Genomic DNA, 17,612 nt, shown 5'->3' on the forward strand with positions numbered 1-17,612 from the left:
ATCAGTTGAATCACCTTGAAAAATGGTGAACAATATAAACTATGTGAACTTTGGGTGAGTCCAATGGTTAGTTAGCGCTCCTGCATTAGCAAAAACTTTTAACCTTGTGTAATGGTCTAATAAATATTTTATCTCTATTTGAACTGAATTGATTTTGCCTTTTAAGGAAAATAAGTAGATGCATGAATGAATAACCAGGACAGTTAAATGAGCAGTAAACAATAACAAAAAGCCTTTGTTAATCACAAACACTAGACTGATGATGCCTCAAACGCAAAGACCATGACGACAGGCTGGATTTGAAAGAAGAATCCGCAATTGCAGACACAGAAGCACACATACAGAATTATTATGATCCAATTTTTATCCTTTTTATTTTTTAATGGGAAGTAGAAGTTATTACCGGAATAGACGAATAGTGTAGGAGCAAACCAGCCCTAAAATTACAGAGCTACAGGATGCCAGAACCTTAACAACAAATATACATATCGCATGACCAGAAGCCAAAAAAAATTTGAGTCATCAAGAGAGAGAGAGAGAGAGGTAAACAAGAAACATTCCTCTTTGAGAGAAATGCCAGACCTGTAATAGCTGCTGCAAGTTCAATATCCAGAGCAGAGAAGAAATCTGACTGCGTAAGACCAGAAGATCCAGATTCCAGATGGAGCGGCGAGAGAGACGGATAGAAGGGCGGTGAGTGTGCGGGTAATAGAATAGGGAAAGGAATTGGACTCGATTGTGCATTTGTGCTTAGAAACTACCGCCAGTAACACAAATCGTTTAGGGTAAATTACATGTACTTCCCCTGAAGTATGATCTAATTACATTTTAGGGATAATTATTATCACTCCCCTACACTTACCCTATATTTACTAAAACTCCCCTATCTTAAATTTCTTTTCTGATACTCCCCTGCTTTTAAACTTTTACATCTCCTTCTCCCCTCGTGTTAGGAAATAGTCAGATCACCCATCTTTTTCACCTAATAACCTGTTAATATATTTATCTATTCTTAGTGAATGGCTCACAAGTTGCTTTTATCGAACCAAAAAAGAACCAATTGGTTAACAAATTTGTTTTTACCAATTTTTAGGGACGAAACTGATTTGATACTAATTTTTATCATTTCCTTATTATTTTTTAGAAAAAGAACGCCACCCGGTCGAGGGGGTGGGCCGGTATTTCGTTCACAGTTGTGTCTGGGTGCAAGTACATGCCGCGTTGCACGACCAAGTGGCGTTCTTTTTCCTTATCATTTAATCCTTAAAACCTCTTGTTACTACCTTATTAAATGTACCACAGATCTCATCTCAATACGGTTGAGACCGATACTGATCCCATCCCAATACCGATTCTACCATCGATTATTAAATCCATGATGGTAGTTGAGACAAAAGGAAAAAAAAATAGATAAATTGATATATGTCCTTAAGTAAGTGCTAATGCATTTAATTATAATTCAACCAAAAAAATAATAATTTAATCACATTAAAATACTTAAGGAGAAGAACTACTTTGTTAATGGGAGGAGTGTTGAAAAGCCAACGCTTTTCTTTCTTGGTTTGGTAAAAACAAACTTGTTAAAAATTTGTTAACCAATTGATTATTTCTTGGTTCAGCAAAAACAACTTGTGAGGTACTCACTAAGAATTGATAAATTGATCAGTAGGTTACTAGGTGAAAAAGAAGAGTAATCTAATTATTTAAAAACATGAGGGGAGAAGGAGACGTAAAAATTTAAAAATAGGGGAGTATCAGAAAAGAAGTTTAAGGTAAGGGAGTTTTAATAAATATAGGCTAAGTATAAGAAAGTTTTAGTAAATATAGGCTAAGTATAGGGAAATGATAGAGTGATAGTAATTGCCCCTACATTTTAACCCATAAGGTTTGAAAAAGTACAGGTACCACCCCTGAGGTTCGACATAAGTAACACAAACACCCACTCGGTTAATTGTACATGCTAACACCGTACACGTTAGATGCTAACATTAGTAATTTTTAAGTCTGGTTATGACTAATATACCCTTGAAGGAGTAAAATGACAATAATGCGCTCTTCTTCTTCCAATACTAGGTATTTGATGATTGGATCTGCCATTTGACCCTTCTACACAGTAATTGAGGTGTTCCTACTAGAGACACCCTTACCTGGTCTGGCTATCAAGGAAACTTTTGCTGACAATATATTACATTTTGGGGAGGAATTTTGTATATATCCGCTTTAAGAAATTGGATTGTTCATCAATTGAGAGGGGGGAGGGGGGAGGGGGGAGGGGGTGTGTTTATTCTATATAAGGGTTTCAAGTACGACCGTGCATCACTCACAGCCAATAAGCCATACATGAGACCTTTTGCCTTACAAGTATTTTGAAAAATATTAAGAAAGTTATTGACAATATAGTATTTTACCAAAATAAAAATAAAAATAAAAATAGACAATACAGTAAATGTCTGAATCATCCTTGTCAGCTATCTTATTCATGTTTGTCCCTTGTACACGTATTTATTTATTTGTCGACACATCAGAGTCTTTTAGTTGAACATTCAGATACTTGGGAAGCTTAGGAGTTAGGTCCACCCTGAATAAGCTGCAAAAACAACAATAGAGGCTACGATGTTAGGACATTGAAGTCATTGAACATCAAAATAAATAACTCATTTAACATAGCAAAGGGCAAAAGAAGGTTGTTAGACTATGTGGCGCTTTTGCCCATACACAGGAAGGGTGAATTGATCACCCCCACCCCCTGTGAAATGAAAAATCCCATTAATGTTGGGAATCATATTATTCTCTATTGTTACATCATGGTGGTGTATTGCATCGTGCGGCGCTGCAGAGGCCATATGACACAATGGACCCCACATGACGCACATGGCTTTTATAGTGCCGCACGATGCAATAAAGCACCATGTAGTTACAGCATAGAATAAAAATCTCTAATGTTGGATACCCTTGCATGCTGCCGATATCCTTTCCCGTCCTGCAATGAATGGTCTCCATAGGTGAAGGAAAACTCGATCCTTTCTTATAAACCATGATTAGCAATTATAAGAAATACTTTCAACTTGATGATAAAACTGACCTTCTTCAGAAAGTACCCAATTGTCGTCATTGGCAACATGCCAAGTGAAATACCCTAACAGTCCTTTCTCCTTAGCATATGAAACCTTTGCCCTAATTGACTCCACGTCATCAAAACCAATCCACGTGGTTCCAGAATAGCAGTAATTGGCTACAACGGTCGCGTTGTACACTGACGTGGCTCCATTATTCTGAATGAATGTCTTGATGTCCACATAACGCACAGCACCGGATTCAGAAAGCGCCGGTCCGGTTGCCGGTGCACCTATACCATGGTTCGCCAGGTCAACCAGTTTCCATGCATAGCCATAGTAAGGCATTCCCAAGACCATCTGCGCTGTTGACAAACCAGCCCCGGTCCAGGAATCAACCCCCGAACTTGTGCTGACTCGGTCCGGCTGGTCGTATAGAAGCGCGTGAGCACCGGTCAGGTTTGACCAAGATGGCATGTAATAATCGTAAGCCATAATGTTGATCCAATCCAAGTCATTTCCGATTGAGTCAACTGGGAAACTCACTGAGTCCAGGACCGAGGAGTAGTAAACCGCAGCGGTCAACAGTAGGGGCGAGTCACTCGACTCGTTGTTCACGGCGGTTCTCCACTCATCTAAGAGCAAGCCCATGTTAGACATCTCTAAATCGTTTCGAGGCGATTCCCAATCGAGGTCGAGGCCATAGAATCCATAGGATCTGGCGATACTAATGGAGGAATCGATGAAGGTCTTCCGTGAAGAAGCTTGGCTTGCCATGGCAGCAAAATCGCTGGCGTTTGAGTTTCCGCCACCGATTGATAAGAGTGTCTTGATTGATGGGCTCTTTTGTTGAACTGTGCTGGTGAAGGTGGAGAAAGAATTTTGGTTGTTGCTGGAGATGGTGACCTCATTCGTTTGAGGGTTGAGATCGGCGAAAGCGCAGAAGATGTGAGTGAACAGAGAAGAGTTGATGTCAGAGGCTGAGATTCCACTATCAGGGAACCAGTAAGTGGCTTTAACCACATTTTGAGCTGTGGAAGAAGGAAACTGCGCGATGAGAAGAGAAAAGAAGAGAAAGATTAGGTTTTGTAAGGCCATTGGTTCTGGGCAGAGGTGGTAGCTCTGTTTTAATTGATGAGACTTGGAGTTTCGGTAAGTATTTATAAACCCCATAGATTTATTTTCATACCTGGTCAAACTGTTTTTTGGGTACGTACGATATCTGAAAATTTTAAAGGCTTACGCATCAATCATTCAAACCTAGAACCCAAGATATGGATGCAATTACGTTTGCTCCTGTAAGTGGTTAATTGACTATTTGACTTTGAATTCTTTTTTTCTTATTTTTTTTTATTATTCAGAGAGAGATGAAAAAAAATTCTTCCTATCAATTAAGGGGGCGGCTTGCCATCCATCTGGTGACAATAGAATCATTTAAGTAAAATTCAAAGAACACTTTGGTAGTTTGCTCAGACAGAAACCATGAATCCTTTTGTACAGTTATTTATTTATTTATTATTTTTTTTGGGGGGGGGGGGGGAGAGGGGGAGAGGCGGGTGGTGGGGGAGAAGGGGAGACTGAGGGATTGCATCTAAGCTAATCTAGTTATCTATATTTTAGGTTTCTTGAACTTGTCCCCCTTTGTTCAGATGATAAACATGAAAAGAAATAATGAAAGAGAAGGGAAACAGAAACAAAGTCTTCTAATAAGGTTAAGAAATAATGAAATGAAAGTAAACAGACAACAAAGTCTTCTAATTACCAAGAAAAGAAAGGAGAGCGATTTAATTTGAATTATAGAAAGTTTCTTCCTCTTAGCATACCTTTCTCTAAATCTGGTTCCAGATACAGCTAATCATTTTATCAGCCATTGTTCTGCATTCATGAATAGTGGGCACAATGGGTCAATGATTTGTGTCATCCACGTTACCCCTATTGGTTCCGTTTGTTTCGGTGTAAAATTTTCCATGGAAAAATTTTATATGTTGACAAAATTCCAATGTTTGTTTCTATGAGGTAAAATGTGGAGTAAACATCATTAAAAATTTTAAGCTTATTATTAGCATCGACGATATATCGTTCGATGAAATTCCTCACAGAAACAAAATTATTTCGGGAAAGCTAACGAAGCCTACAATATCGCTCCAAAATCAACAATAAATAAAAATTGAAATTGATTCAACCCTAAGATAATCAAAACAAACGGTTATCCCGTTTTGGCCTTTCATTGAAGCCTGAAGGGCACAGATGGGGTTGATCTCAGTCACAATGACACTGATGACACAGGCGGCCTGCTTGGGGGCTGCAACACAACCATTGCTGACATCTCCATAACCACAGATGACAACAACCTTGCCGACAATCATAAAGCATCAGTGGCCCTCATCAAGCAATCAAGGAGAGAGTGGCGGCATCCATTGAGGTTGTCGAACTTGCTCTTAGTAACCTCACTTGGGTTGAATAAGTTGCAACCTTCACTTGGGGAAGAATAGATCTTTCCATCTTTAACTTTAACCTGAAAGCTAAGAGCTTTGAGGACTGAGCAAACAGAAATTGGGGCAACTGCAACACTGAGAGAAGAACAAGGAGTGAGGAAGCTTTGTGGCATCTATCAATGATAATCTGAAGCATATCGGAGATGAGAGGGAAAGATATTGGGGGCTTGTTGGTGAAGAGGAGATTGAAAGAAGCTAAGCTTGGAACCATGGTCATGCATCGCTCTTAGTGTGAAGAGATTGTAATGGAGGCAGTGGCATGATGCGCCCAAAGCAATTAGGATTTCAATGAGAATGGCAGTCTGAATGGCCATGTAAAGAGAGCCAGTGATTTGAGCTCCTTCAAAGGCTTGCGAAGAGCCAAACTATCTGCAAGACATCTGTTGCGTCAGGAAATCTCTGGTAGGTCCTTCGGGTGCCGCAACCTGCAAAAAAACGTCAGGGACAAGGGAGAACCGGTGTGGTTCCGGCCTAGGATTCTCCGATGCCTAAGTTAGATCTCTCTTAGCAACAGATGAATTACTGAAATTCAAGATGAATAATGGGTTAGAATAACTGAGTATTTATAGTTGAATATGACGGTGTGGAGAGTCCCTATTGGTGATAAGTATTCTTTGTGGAAGAGTCTCACGTAGTAGGGTGTCTCTTTATGAGACGTAGAGTCCTGGTAGGGAAGAGGTTCCCTAATAGATAGATATGCGTGTTCTTCACGTGTTGGATAACGATCCTTGATGTATGAGTCCGGATAGGATCACATCTCTTTGGGATAACGTCCTTCTAATGATAAGATGACATAGACCTTGGTGGTGACGTCATGGTTGGACCTTGTTGGCTTGCATGGAAGACTTGATCTCTGGATGACTTCTTGGGTCTATTCCTTTTGGATTTGCCAAATGGGTTCTGTTGTGGTCCAACTTGGGCCAACCTCTCCTTTGGGTCAGGACACGTGGCATCTCGGGACTGGCCTGTGTATTATTGGTTTATCAACATCAAATCAAGCATCTCAACCTTAGCAAGCTCGATCTCGAGGCTACCGAATTCGGCTTGAGACGTCTTTAAATTTGTATTCCCGATCTGAAGAAGTCTTCTTTACGTCAAAAAAAAAAACAAAAAACATAGGTCTACAGCTTCTGGTAAAGAAAAGGGCAAACAAAAGGAGAGAGAATAGCTTACCAGTGGAGTTCTTTGCAATAGAAAGGTGACAAACTATTATGGAGAAGATGATGGAAGAGAGGCATGGGAAAGACGCTGGGAGACAGGGAGAGAGGCCGCAGGGAAGATTATGGGGAAGAAGAGAGGAGAGAGAATAGTGTTTTTGTGTCTTTCGATTTTGTCAGGGACGAAACTTATTGTTGTCCAAGCTATTTTACGGACTTTTAGGCGTAAAATTTGTCAGCCTATTTTCCAGTAAATACAAAGGTTTTGGTAAAATTTTCCTTCATGAAAAATTTCCAAGTTGCAAAACAAACGACGGAAAATCTAATTTTACAGTAAAATTTGTTTTATCAACTATTTTACACCGAAACAAATGGTGTAAAATAGTTAATGTTATTAGCAGTTTCGCAGTTTTAATATTAGTGCACATGAAGTGTCAAGGGTCATTGAACTTAAAACAAGCCCCCAGTGCAAATCCAACTTAAAGATTTGTTTGTATGTACTCTATCGGTATCAACATTCATGAACATGGTGAGCTCTACAAGTCCTAGGAAATATTTGCTCCTTTTTTTTAAGTAAAATCAAAATTTATTGAAAAGATGCAAAATTACAATCGGTAATAAATACAATGGTCAGAGTCATTCTTTACAAGGTTACAAAGATCAACTAGTAATTCTGACATATATACAATAGTTTCATCCAATCCCAATTTCATAGAGGCTATAAAGTCAGCAGCTTGATTCATCTCACGCCAAACATGTTGGAACCCTATCCATGGCAATCTTTCTGCTCGATGCAATATGGCTCTCTTTAGATGTTGAATTGCCCATGGCCCTTGCACTCGATCCTCCAGGATGTCAAATGCTAATACGTGCTGAGGGATTGAATCTAAGCTAATCTAGTTATCTATTTTTTAGGTTTCTAGAACTTGTCCCCCTCTATTGAGTGCGGCGACCATCAGTTGAGCTCTAGATCTTAAGGGTTAGAGTGCAGGTCCCTTCAAAATGACAACCAAGAAACAGTGAAAAGAAATAATGAAAGAGGAAGGAAAGAGAAACAAAGTCTTATAATAAGGTTAAGAAATAATGAAAGAGAAAGGAAACAGTAACAAAATCTTCTAATAAGGTTAAGAACCGACAAGTCCTTTTCTTAAAATATAACCAAATTTAGTTGATGAGAAAAGTAATCACCGAAGTTTGTCATGTTGTCAGTCTACCAAACTTGAGTTTGTTATTTCATTTAACCAAAAAATTCCTCATTTAGTGTATAGATGCTTCATTTCAAAATTCAGTTCTTCCTGTTGAGAGAGATGGTTGTTAAGGATTAGGCAAAGCACAGTGTCATTTTTATGCATTGGAAGAGAAGAACTACATCAGGCATGGTGGGTTGATCCACTGCTCTTTCTTAGTTTATGATTATAAGATGAACCAATTAATACTGAGCCCACAAACTTTACCCCCCTCCATCTTCCCATAGCTCTCATGCCTGCAATAAGCATATCTCAAGCAAGTTTTAGTCCATACCTCAATTTTGGTAGATAAGATGGATGGTTATAGGGTTAAAAATCTTTTGTAAAGTAAGGTTTCATTAGTCACACATATCCTAGGAGGTGGAAAGCATTTTATTCTTTCCACTTTGTATATCTTACAGTAAAACTCTGAAGCTGAAGCAATCAGACTTTTTCAAAGAAATAGTTCTTCATATTCAGCTGCAATGTATCCAGTGTGCATAATAATCTAATAAATAACTTGGTATATGCATATTGCTGCGCAGTTGAATTACCAAGAAGAGAAAGGAGAGCGATTCAATTTGAATCATAGAAAGTATCTTACATCTTGAGAACGAAATTTAATCACAACATACATCAAATGATCTGTACCATGATCAAGATGATGAGAAATACTGCAGTAAGGAATGAATTGAATGCCCATGGAGTGCTGAAATGGTTAAGCATCAAACTTTCCTTCCATTTGTTCCAATATATATGGGAGCTTTTAATACCTCTCAACTTCTCGCCAAACACTGAAGGAAAAGACTTAAAGGTATTTATTAGAGCATCTTTGAGAAGGTTGTTGAATAAGGCAACCATTTGGATCTCAATCAACCCATCTGTCTATAGCTAACCAAAGAAGGGATGCCTCTTCACAGCTTCTCCGCTGCATTCCTATGCAGTTTCACTTCTGAGACTAGAAGGATGGGTGCACAGTACCGCATATCTTGCGGAATGGAAGGGGGGGAGGGGAGGGAGTACTTTAAGTGATATAGGAAGCAAGTACAACCATTGCATGAGGCATGAGGCATGATTCTTCAATCACATTTAAACACTGAATTTATTTATAATGAGAGAGTATTATTACAGGGTATCTAATAGTAATATATGGTAGGGAATCTATGTACGTAATAATAATTAGACATATAAATGGATTCATCATCATCAGGATCACAGATAGATACCTTTGTACGACTGACTTCACATTGTGACTTGTAGGATGGAAAAAATGGTCTGTACCACGGTCAAGATGAGGAGAAATAATGCAGCAAGGAATGAAATGAATGCCCATGGAGTGTTACAATAGTCACGCATCAAACTTGCCTTCCATTTGTGCTTTGGGATCTTATAATATTTGTCCAAATCATGGCAAACACTGGAGAAGTAATACTGATCTATCATTATAGTAACCTCTTTGAGAAGACCGTTAAATAAGGCAGCCACCTCTTTTGGTTCACCAAGCAAGCTCTCAATAATTCCCTTTTTCTCAAGTAACTCGACATCCTTGGGAGAGTTGATGAGGCCATCGATGAAGGCAGCATAATCTGTGATGTAATTATTACCATCACGATATTGCTCAAAGGCGATGAGGTTTCTAAGTAAAGATTCCGTCCAATCCTCAATTTTCATAGTTGGAATTTTCAACACTCCATTGGTGAATGTTATGTTAAACAAGCATGTATTGGGCTCCCTCTCAAACTTGACACTGGCCTCCTTGAGCTCTGTTGCACTATGAGTGCGCCTAAATGCTCCAGGACTCATTTGCGTCCCTGAGAATGATTTGAGGAGCAAATCTCGTACAGAATCTAGCAAATGCTTTGGTTCTTCTACTGCTGCTGGAGTGTCTTCATCTTTGATTGTGGCTTCCTCCTCCTCGAGTAACGGTTTGACTACTCCCTCTACCTGATCTTTCTTTACCAACCTCCTAATTGTGACAACAGAGATGATAAAATCAAAGACATTCTTTGGTACTTCAGAAAAGCATCGTAATCGAGATCTTCCGGAGATATTATTGCTTTGGGGTTGTGGTGAGCCTTCATGTGGCAAAAAATCTTGGAAGAAATTGGAGATGAGTGTACCAATTGGACTATTGGAATATTGAGAATTCCCTGTGTTTAGATTGTATAGACGCTCAAGAACAAAGAAGGGAAGTTGATTTTCAAGCAGAATCAGGTCGCATTTTATAATGTGAGACACCCATGTCGCATTCAATATCGGATCCTCACGGCGTATGGGCTCATAATTAGTCCTAAGGATGAGTTCAAGTATGAAACAGCCATCAATTAGCATCATTTTCACAAATTCATTTTCAGATTTGACTTGGATGATTTCCGAGTAACATCTCCGAGCTCTATCTTCCAACTCTGTCATAGCCTTAACATAATCGCCCAAAGTTGCCTGAGATTCCCGGCTGAGAAAATCATTTAGATACCGCAACTTTTGTGCTTCCATGGGCTGTAATTGTTTGTCAGAGCGGTGAAAAGGGCCGATTGAAACCATGCGAGGTGTGTAAGCTTCAGGTTTTACTTTGCGCACTGGCGTGTGAACTCGGAATATGCTGCAATTGGGAGACAAGGTTGGCACATCTTTAAGGTCTTTCTGGATGGATTCCATCAATAAACTAACTGCATCTCTATTTGCTTTCCCACTGTTACTATATCCTTCCATGCTTGTGTCTTCTCCTACAGTATCATCACTAGCTGAAGTGATAAGCTCTAGATCTGCAGAGTTGTTGTGTCCCCTGCCAGTGTAAGTAACATGAGCCATTGTCTGGAGTTTTCTACCTTTCTTTTCAACAGGCTGAAGTGATCACTTGCAAAAATTAATGATCCACATTATTATATTCACGACAGAAGACAAAGAAGAAGAAGAAGAAGAAGAAAAAGGACTAATGACACGTTCTACGTTCTATAGAACAAATCAAATTTTGAAGAATCAGCATGACCAAACAATGTTGAAACTTCTTGGGGATCTGATGGACTCCCTTGAACTGAGTGACCCTGGTTCCTCAACTGCAACTGGGTTATGTTAGGGGGATTTTTTTTTGGTAAACAAACTTCTTTTCATGAGAAAGAGCAATGTTCATGGATGCCTGATTACAAGGTACCATCAACCATGGAATGGAATTAGGTCAAATAATCGTGCTCAAAACAGACAGGGCCTTCCTAGGTAAGGAATCGGTGACAGTGTTGATCTCCTTGGAGATAAAGAGGAAACTGTATCTCAAAAAATAGAAAGAAATATGGGAAATGTAGGATAAAACCAGTAAGGACACAGTTGTGGTCGCACACCCATGATATAAGAAACTGAGATCCTTACAGTCCGTCTCCACGACGAAGCGGTCGAAACTGTACTTGCAGATGTAAGAAGCTGTTCTATTCTCGAAACTATGTCCCTTGTTTGTCAATTTTCCTTTATTCTTGGTAACAGAAGAAGAGAAGGTCAAAAATGGAGGAAATTTTTTTTTTAAAAAAAAAAAAAAAAAGAAAAAATGGAAGGAAAAGAGATAACAGAGGGAAGTCTTTCTCGATCAGGGTAAGATACGTGGCAGTTTAACAGTGCTATAGTTTTTGAAGGATGGATGACTCTTCATTCTATGAAGTATGAGAGCTACCTTTAAGAGACTTTATTTTCATGATCATATTTTCTCTCTGCTACTAGTTTACTACACACAAGAATATATATAGCAAGAGCTTACCTTGTTTTCCCCAAGATTCAAGCTTTGCTCTCTATCCAATTCGGTGTAGAAAGAATGACAAGAAGAAGGGCTCCCAACTGTGTAAAGAGGAGTGTTAGAGAGAGAGAGAGAGAGAGAGAGAGAAGCAATCTCTGGCATATCAAATTCATCCAAGGCTCTCATTGGTGAATGTATTACTCTATAAATAAAAACAGCCACGACTTGGTCGTCATTTGTTCAAATTCTAGATAGCAGTTTTAGAGACAATAGCTACCACAACTTACTATAGACATGTGTTGAATCCAATCCGCCGTGATCAACTACCAGTCCAATGTGGAACCCAAACTCCAAAAAAGAGGTAGGTATCCCCCCCCCCCACCCCCCCACCACACCCACACAGAATAGTAATTAATACCCCCGATGGCAGAGCATGAGTTGGCTGCCTAAGAGAGTTTGAGGCCCTCTCTGGACCATTAAGAGCTATAATGGAAGTGCAGATCAAGCATACAGTGGATCTCAGGAAGATGGGTAGAAAGTGAAAATCAAGTAGATCTTTAGATTTCACAGTTCTTCCAACATCTGTATTCTTCAAAGGGATCACACCAGATGAACCAAGCTCTCCAATTTATCACTCTAAAAGTCACTGAGGACATGATCTTTGCTTACCTATTATTGATGATGAAGTAAAGTTCAAAACAAATTTTTTTCCTGTCTTGTTCCCTATTCTGTACAGTGGTTCAGTTGCTCTCATAGGGAGGCGGAAATGACGTTTAACCTCCCTCGGGCATTGTGTTTGGTTTGGGGGTTAGGTCGTCATTTCCGGTCTCCTATGAGAGGAACTGGACCACTGTACTGGGCAGGGAACAAGAGACGATAATGATCCGAGTTTAATCACACATATATACTGCTCATCCCTCAAAACAGTATAGCTGAATCTATTGATCAATTCAAACCCATCAACCTTTGCAATGTTCTCTACAGAATTTTTGTTTAGATTTTGGCCTCTGGTCATGAATGGTGAGTGTTCACGAAAAACCTCTAAGGTAAAAGTTTGCGCCCAAGACCTTAGGAATGCGATGACCTAAACTAGACAAGCAGTCATAAAAGACCTCCAAAGTAAAGGCATGCGCCAATGACCTTGGGAATGCGACAACCTAAGCTAAGTAAGCAATCATGAAAGGTAAACTGCCAACGACCTTAGGGATGCAATGACCTAAGCTAGGCAAGCAATCATGAAAATAAGAGAGAATGCTAACACTAATTTTATATTGGTTCGACACGGCCACATTATCATCCTCTGTCCACTCTCCAAGCCCCCGACTTAGAAATTTATTAAGAAAATCTCCTTATCAATGTAGGAGAAATACCTTCACACAATGATCTCCCTGAAATCAATCACACAGGTTTAGGCTTCAATACCCTTCATCACACAATAACTATAAAAGTAATAAGCTCAATGGCCAAATTACAAGTTACCCCTTATTTAGGCAAATCAGCAGGATGAAGCTCATATAATCTGATCTTTTTGCCCAGATGCTCATATGAATCTCCAGTTCAAGCTCAAAATCTCTTGATCAATAGTTCATATGATTTGCAATTGTTAAACTCACTTGAATTGTGGATTTTTTAAAATTTTATTCCAGCAGAGCTTTCCCACGATTTGTCCAAAATATCTTTTCTAAAATCCTAGTTGTTCTCCTTTTGCGAACACCTCTGGAACTTTCACTGGTCAATAGGGACCACTGGAAATCCTTCTCTCTATTGCATGTCCACCACGCTCATACGTGCGCATCCATCCTCGCCATCCGAACAACATCTCGGCCACTTGCCGAGTTTTGGGGTTGCGCCCCAACATCTTCCAGCGCACACCCGTGCCGTAGAGGGGCTCAATCCGGTCAAGGTCATGGAATCCATTGGATCTGGCGATACTAATGGAGGAATCGATGAAGGTCTTCCGTGAAGAAGCCTGGCTTTGCAATGGCAGCAAAGCGTTTGAGTTTCCGCCACCGATTGATAAGATTGTCTTGATTGATGGGTTCTTTTATTGAACTGTGCTGGTGAAGTAGGAGAAAGAATTTTGGTTGTTGCTGGAGATTGTGACCTCATTCGTTTGAGGGTTGAGATCGGCGAAAGCGCAGAGAATGTGAGTGAACAGAGTAGAGTTGATGTCAGAGGCTGAGACCCCTCTATTAGGGAACTAGTAAGTGGCTTTAACCTCATTTTGAGCTATGGAAAGAGGAAACTGGGCAATGAGAAGAGACAAGAAGAGAAAGATTAGGTTTTGTAAGGCCATCAGGTCTGGGCAGAGGTGGTGGCTCTGTTTTAATTGTAAAGACTTGAAGTTTGGGTAAGTATTTATAAACCCCATAGATTCATCAAAGAAAGACCGAAAAATTCCTCAATTAGTGTATAGATGCATCATTCCAAAATGCTGTTCTTCCTGTTGAGAGAGATGGTTGTTAAGGATTAGGCAAAGCACTTAAGCACTGTGTCATTTTTATGCAATTAAAGAACTAAATCAGGCATGGTGGGTTGATCCACCGCTCTTTCTTGAATTTATGAGATGCATCTCATTGTTTCTGGTTATAAAATGGACCAATTAATACTGAGCCCACAAACTTTACCCCCCTCCATCTTTCCATAGCTCTCATGCCTGCAATCAGCACATCTCAAGCATGTTTTAGTCCATACTTCAATTTTGGTAGCTTAGATGGATGGTGTAGGGTTAAAAATCTTTTGTAAAGTAAAGTTTCATTAGACACACGTATCCCAGGAGGTGGAAAGCATTTTATTCTTTCCACTTTGTATATCTTACAGTAAAACTCTGAAGCTGAAGCAATCAGACTTTTTCAAAGAAATAGTTCTTCATATTCAGCTGATATGTATCCAGTGTGCATTATAATCTAATAAATAACTTGGATATAGGCATATTTCTACACAGTTGAATTACCAAGAAAAGAAAGGAGAGCGATTCAATTTGAATCATAGAAAGTTTCTTAGCACACCTTTCTCTAAATCTGGTTCCACATACAGCCAATCATCCATATATTGTGCTGCATTCATGAATAATGGCACAATGGATTACACACTTTTGTTCTCCACACTTTTTGATGACTCACTGGGGAGCAAGTTGCTACCTGAGCTCAAATAGAAGGTGGTTCACCATAAGTAGTCCTCTCCCCATCTCATTGGCAGTCTCCTTCGCAACAAACACAAGCAATTATTGATGTTGTTTATGCAAAAAAATGAAGGAAGCTCTGAAAGTGCTAATGGTTTTTATGAGAGAGGGCAAGCAATAGCTGTTGTTTAAGAGACTATGGGACAGTTACTTCCAAGTAATGTCTCAGAGACCTCGCCTAACTCATCCCTCCTGTCTGGAAGACCATGGGAGTTGGGACAGTTACTTCCAAGTAATCACAATTGAAACAGTAGCATAAATTATTTATGAGACGGTATTATTACATCTCCTCTTAAAAGAAAGAAAGGTTGTATAGTATTACAACAACGCTGACTTGTAACTACTAATAAATTTATACATACATGGATTCATGAGGATCACATATATGGCTGACTTGATATTGTCACTTGTAGGATGGAACAAATGGTCTGAACCACTGTCAAGATGAGGAGAAATACTGCAGCAAGGAATGAAATGAATGCCCATGGAGTGTTACAATAGTTGCGCATCAAACTTGCCTTCCATTTGTGCCTTGGGATCTTGTAATGTTCCTCCAATTCATGGCAAATACTAGAGAAGTAATAATTACCATCCATTATAGTAGGAGAAACCTCTTTGAGAAGACTGTTAAATAAGGCAGCCACCTCTTCTGGTTCACCAAGCAAGCTCTCAATGATTCCCTTCTTCTCAAGCAACTCGACATCCTTGGGAGAGTTGACGAGGCCATCGATAAAGGCAGCATAATCTGTGATCTCATGAGAATAGTCATCATGAGACTGCTCAAAGGCGATGAGGTTTCGAAGCAGAGGCTCTGTCCAGTCTTCAATTCTCATGGTTGGAATTTTCAAAACTCCTTTGCTGAATGTTATGTTCAACAAACATGTCTTTGGCAGTTTCACAAATTCAACACTGGCCTCATTGAGTTGTGTTGCGCTACGTGTGAGGGCAAATTTTCCTCGATTCTCTGGCTTCGCTGAGAATGATTGGAGGAGCAAATCTCGTACAAAATCAAGCAAGTGCTTTGCTTTGGAGTTTTCTTCTTCGGGTTCTTCCGCTGCTGGAGTTTCTTTATCTTTGATTGTGGAGGCTGCCTCCACCTTGAGTAACGGATCAACTACCTCTCCTTGATTTTTCTTCATCGAAGGCCACCTTGTGACAGAGATAAGGACATTCTTCGCTACTTCAGATATACGTCGAAATTGAGAACTTTCAGGGGTAATGCTTTGGGGTTGTGGCACAAAATCTTGAAAGAATCTGGAGATGAGTGTATCTAGTCCACTAGAATTGGAATTCCCAGTGAATCGTTTGTATAGACTCTCAAGAACAAAGAAGGGAAGTTGATTTTCTAGTAGAATCAGGTCGCTCTTTATAACCTGAGACATCCATGTTGCATTCAATATCAGATCATCACGGCGTCTGGGCTCATGTGGATTATTAGTCCTAAGTATGAGTTCTAGTATGAAGCAGCCATCAATTAGCATCATTTTCACAAATTCGTCTTCAGATTTGAGTTGGATGATTTCCGAGTAACATTGACGAGCTCTGTATTCCAATTTTGTCACAGCCTTAACATAATCACCCAAGTTTGGTTGAGATTTCCGGCTTAGAAGATCATTTAGATACCGCAACTTATGTGCTTCCATGGGCTGTAAATGTTTCTTGTAGCGGTGAAAAGGTCCTATGGAGACCATGCGAGGTCTGTAGGCTCCAGGTTTTATTTTGCGCAGCGGCTTGGGTACTCGGTAGATGCTGCAATTGGATGGCAAGGAAGGCAACTCTTTGAGTTCTTTCTGGATGGAATCCACCAATCCACTAACTGTATCACTAGCTGTACTGATAAGATTGAGATCTTCACATTTTTTGTGTCTCCTTTCAGTGCCAATAACATGAGCCATTGTCTTGAGCTCTCTCTACCTTTCTTTTCAACAGACAGAGGAGATCTTTTTACAAACAAAATTGATCGACATTACATTCATATTAGACGTCATATTAGACGTCAAAGAAGAAGAAGAAGAAGAAAAAGGATCAATGACAACATTAGTTCTATAAAGCAAATCAATTGAAGAATCAGCATACTCAAACAATGTTGGAACTTCATAGAAAGCTGCAGGACTCCCTTGAAAAGGAGTCATCTCAAAGTCTGACTAGGTGAGTCCCGATTCAACTCGACAACTACTTTAATAGTGGGGTGTATCTTGTTGTCACCAAAATGGTGAAGTGAGAAGTTGTAACCTTCTTTTGTCTTTATTCTTCATCCGGGGAATGTTTTGCTTCACCAGTAGGTGAACATTCCCCCACAGTTTTGATCTCACTATTATTCTTTTATTGGTGAAAGTTTGAAATGCCCTTAGCACAGCTTTGGGAGTTTCATCCAAATGACATCTTTACCCTCTCATTCTTTGATATCGAGATTTAAGAAAAGTAGATACAATCAATCTCTCTCTCTCTCTCTCTCACACACACACACACACAAAATAATTCCTCTGGGTGATTCACAGAGAGAAAGAGAGAGAGAGGGGTAAGTTGAATACAGAGTCATCTTTTACTGATGTCTTTCTAGTGCTATGGGTTTTAGTAGGAGGGATGATGAAGTATGAGAGCTAAAGAAGAGTACAAGCTTTAAGTAGGAGATTTTAATAACCATATATAAAGGCTACACCCTTAGAATTTAGACCTTCAGAGTTTAGACCAGATCCATGCTTATTGTCACTATATATCCAATTCTTTTGTAAACAGAATAACAAGAACAAAGAGAGGGGGGGGGGGGGGGAACAAGCTAACCTTT

General features: G+C 39.6%; 3 protein-coding genes across 3 annotated transcripts; all 3 read right to left on the reverse strand.

Annotated features, from left to right (window-relative positions):
- Positions 1–2,530: 2,530 nt before the first annotated feature.
- LOC122650010 (class V chitinase-like) lies at positions 2,531–4,277 on the reverse strand. The gene is made up of 2 exons (XM_043843299.1): positions 3,083–4,277; positions 2,531–2,587 (listed from the first exon to the last, which is right to left on the reverse strand). Exons 1-2 carry the CDS (start codon positions 4,224–4,226, stop codon positions 2,568–2,570), a joined length of 1,164 nt encoding a protein of 387 aa, XP_043699234.1. The 5' UTR covers positions 4,227–4,277; the 3' UTR covers positions 2,531–2,567.
- Positions 4,278–9,173: 4,896 nt separating this feature from the next.
- Positions 9,174–10,739, reverse strand: LOC122650944 (UPF0481 protein At3g47200-like). The gene has a single exon (XM_043844301.1). It carries the CDS (start codon positions 10,737–10,739, stop codon positions 9,174–9,176), a length of 1,566 nt encoding a protein of 521 aa, XP_043700236.1.
- Positions 10,740–15,204: 4,465 nt separating this feature from the next.
- LOC122650945 (UPF0481 protein At3g47200-like) lies at positions 15,205–16,787 on the reverse strand. The gene has a single exon (XM_043844302.1). It carries the CDS (start codon positions 16,720–16,722, stop codon positions 15,205–15,207), a length of 1,518 nt encoding a protein of 505 aa, XP_043700237.1. The 5' UTR covers positions 16,723–16,787.
- Positions 16,788–17,612: the final 825 nt, after the last annotated feature.

The sequence above is a fragment of the Telopea speciosissima genome, chromosome 2, assembly GCF_018873765.1.
Source record: "Telopea speciosissima isolate NSW1024214 ecotype Mountain lineage chromosome 2, Tspe_v1, whole genome shotgun sequence".
NCBI classification, from domain to species: domain Eukaryota; kingdom Viridiplantae; phylum Streptophyta; class Magnoliopsida; order Proteales; family Proteaceae; genus Telopea; species Telopea speciosissima.

Excerpts from the sequence above, each read along its gene's own strand:
- LOC122650944 (XM_043844301.1), bottom strand. The coding sequence starts at position 10,739 with ATGGCTCATGTTACTTACACTGGCAGGGGACACAACAACTCTGCAGAT.
- LOC122650945 (XM_043844302.1), bottom strand. The coding sequence starts at position 16,722 with ATGGCTCATGTTATTGGCACTGAAAGGAGACACAAAAAATGTGAAGAT.
- LOC122650010 (XM_043843299.1), bottom strand. The coding sequence starts at position 4,226 with ATGGGGTTTATAAATACTTACCGAAACTCCAAGTCTCATCAATTAAAA. Across the intron at positions 2,588-3,082 it reads TTGGGTACTTTCTGAAGAAG|CTTATTCAGGGTGGACCTAA; the intron begins GTCAGTTTTATC and ends TTGTTTTTGCAG.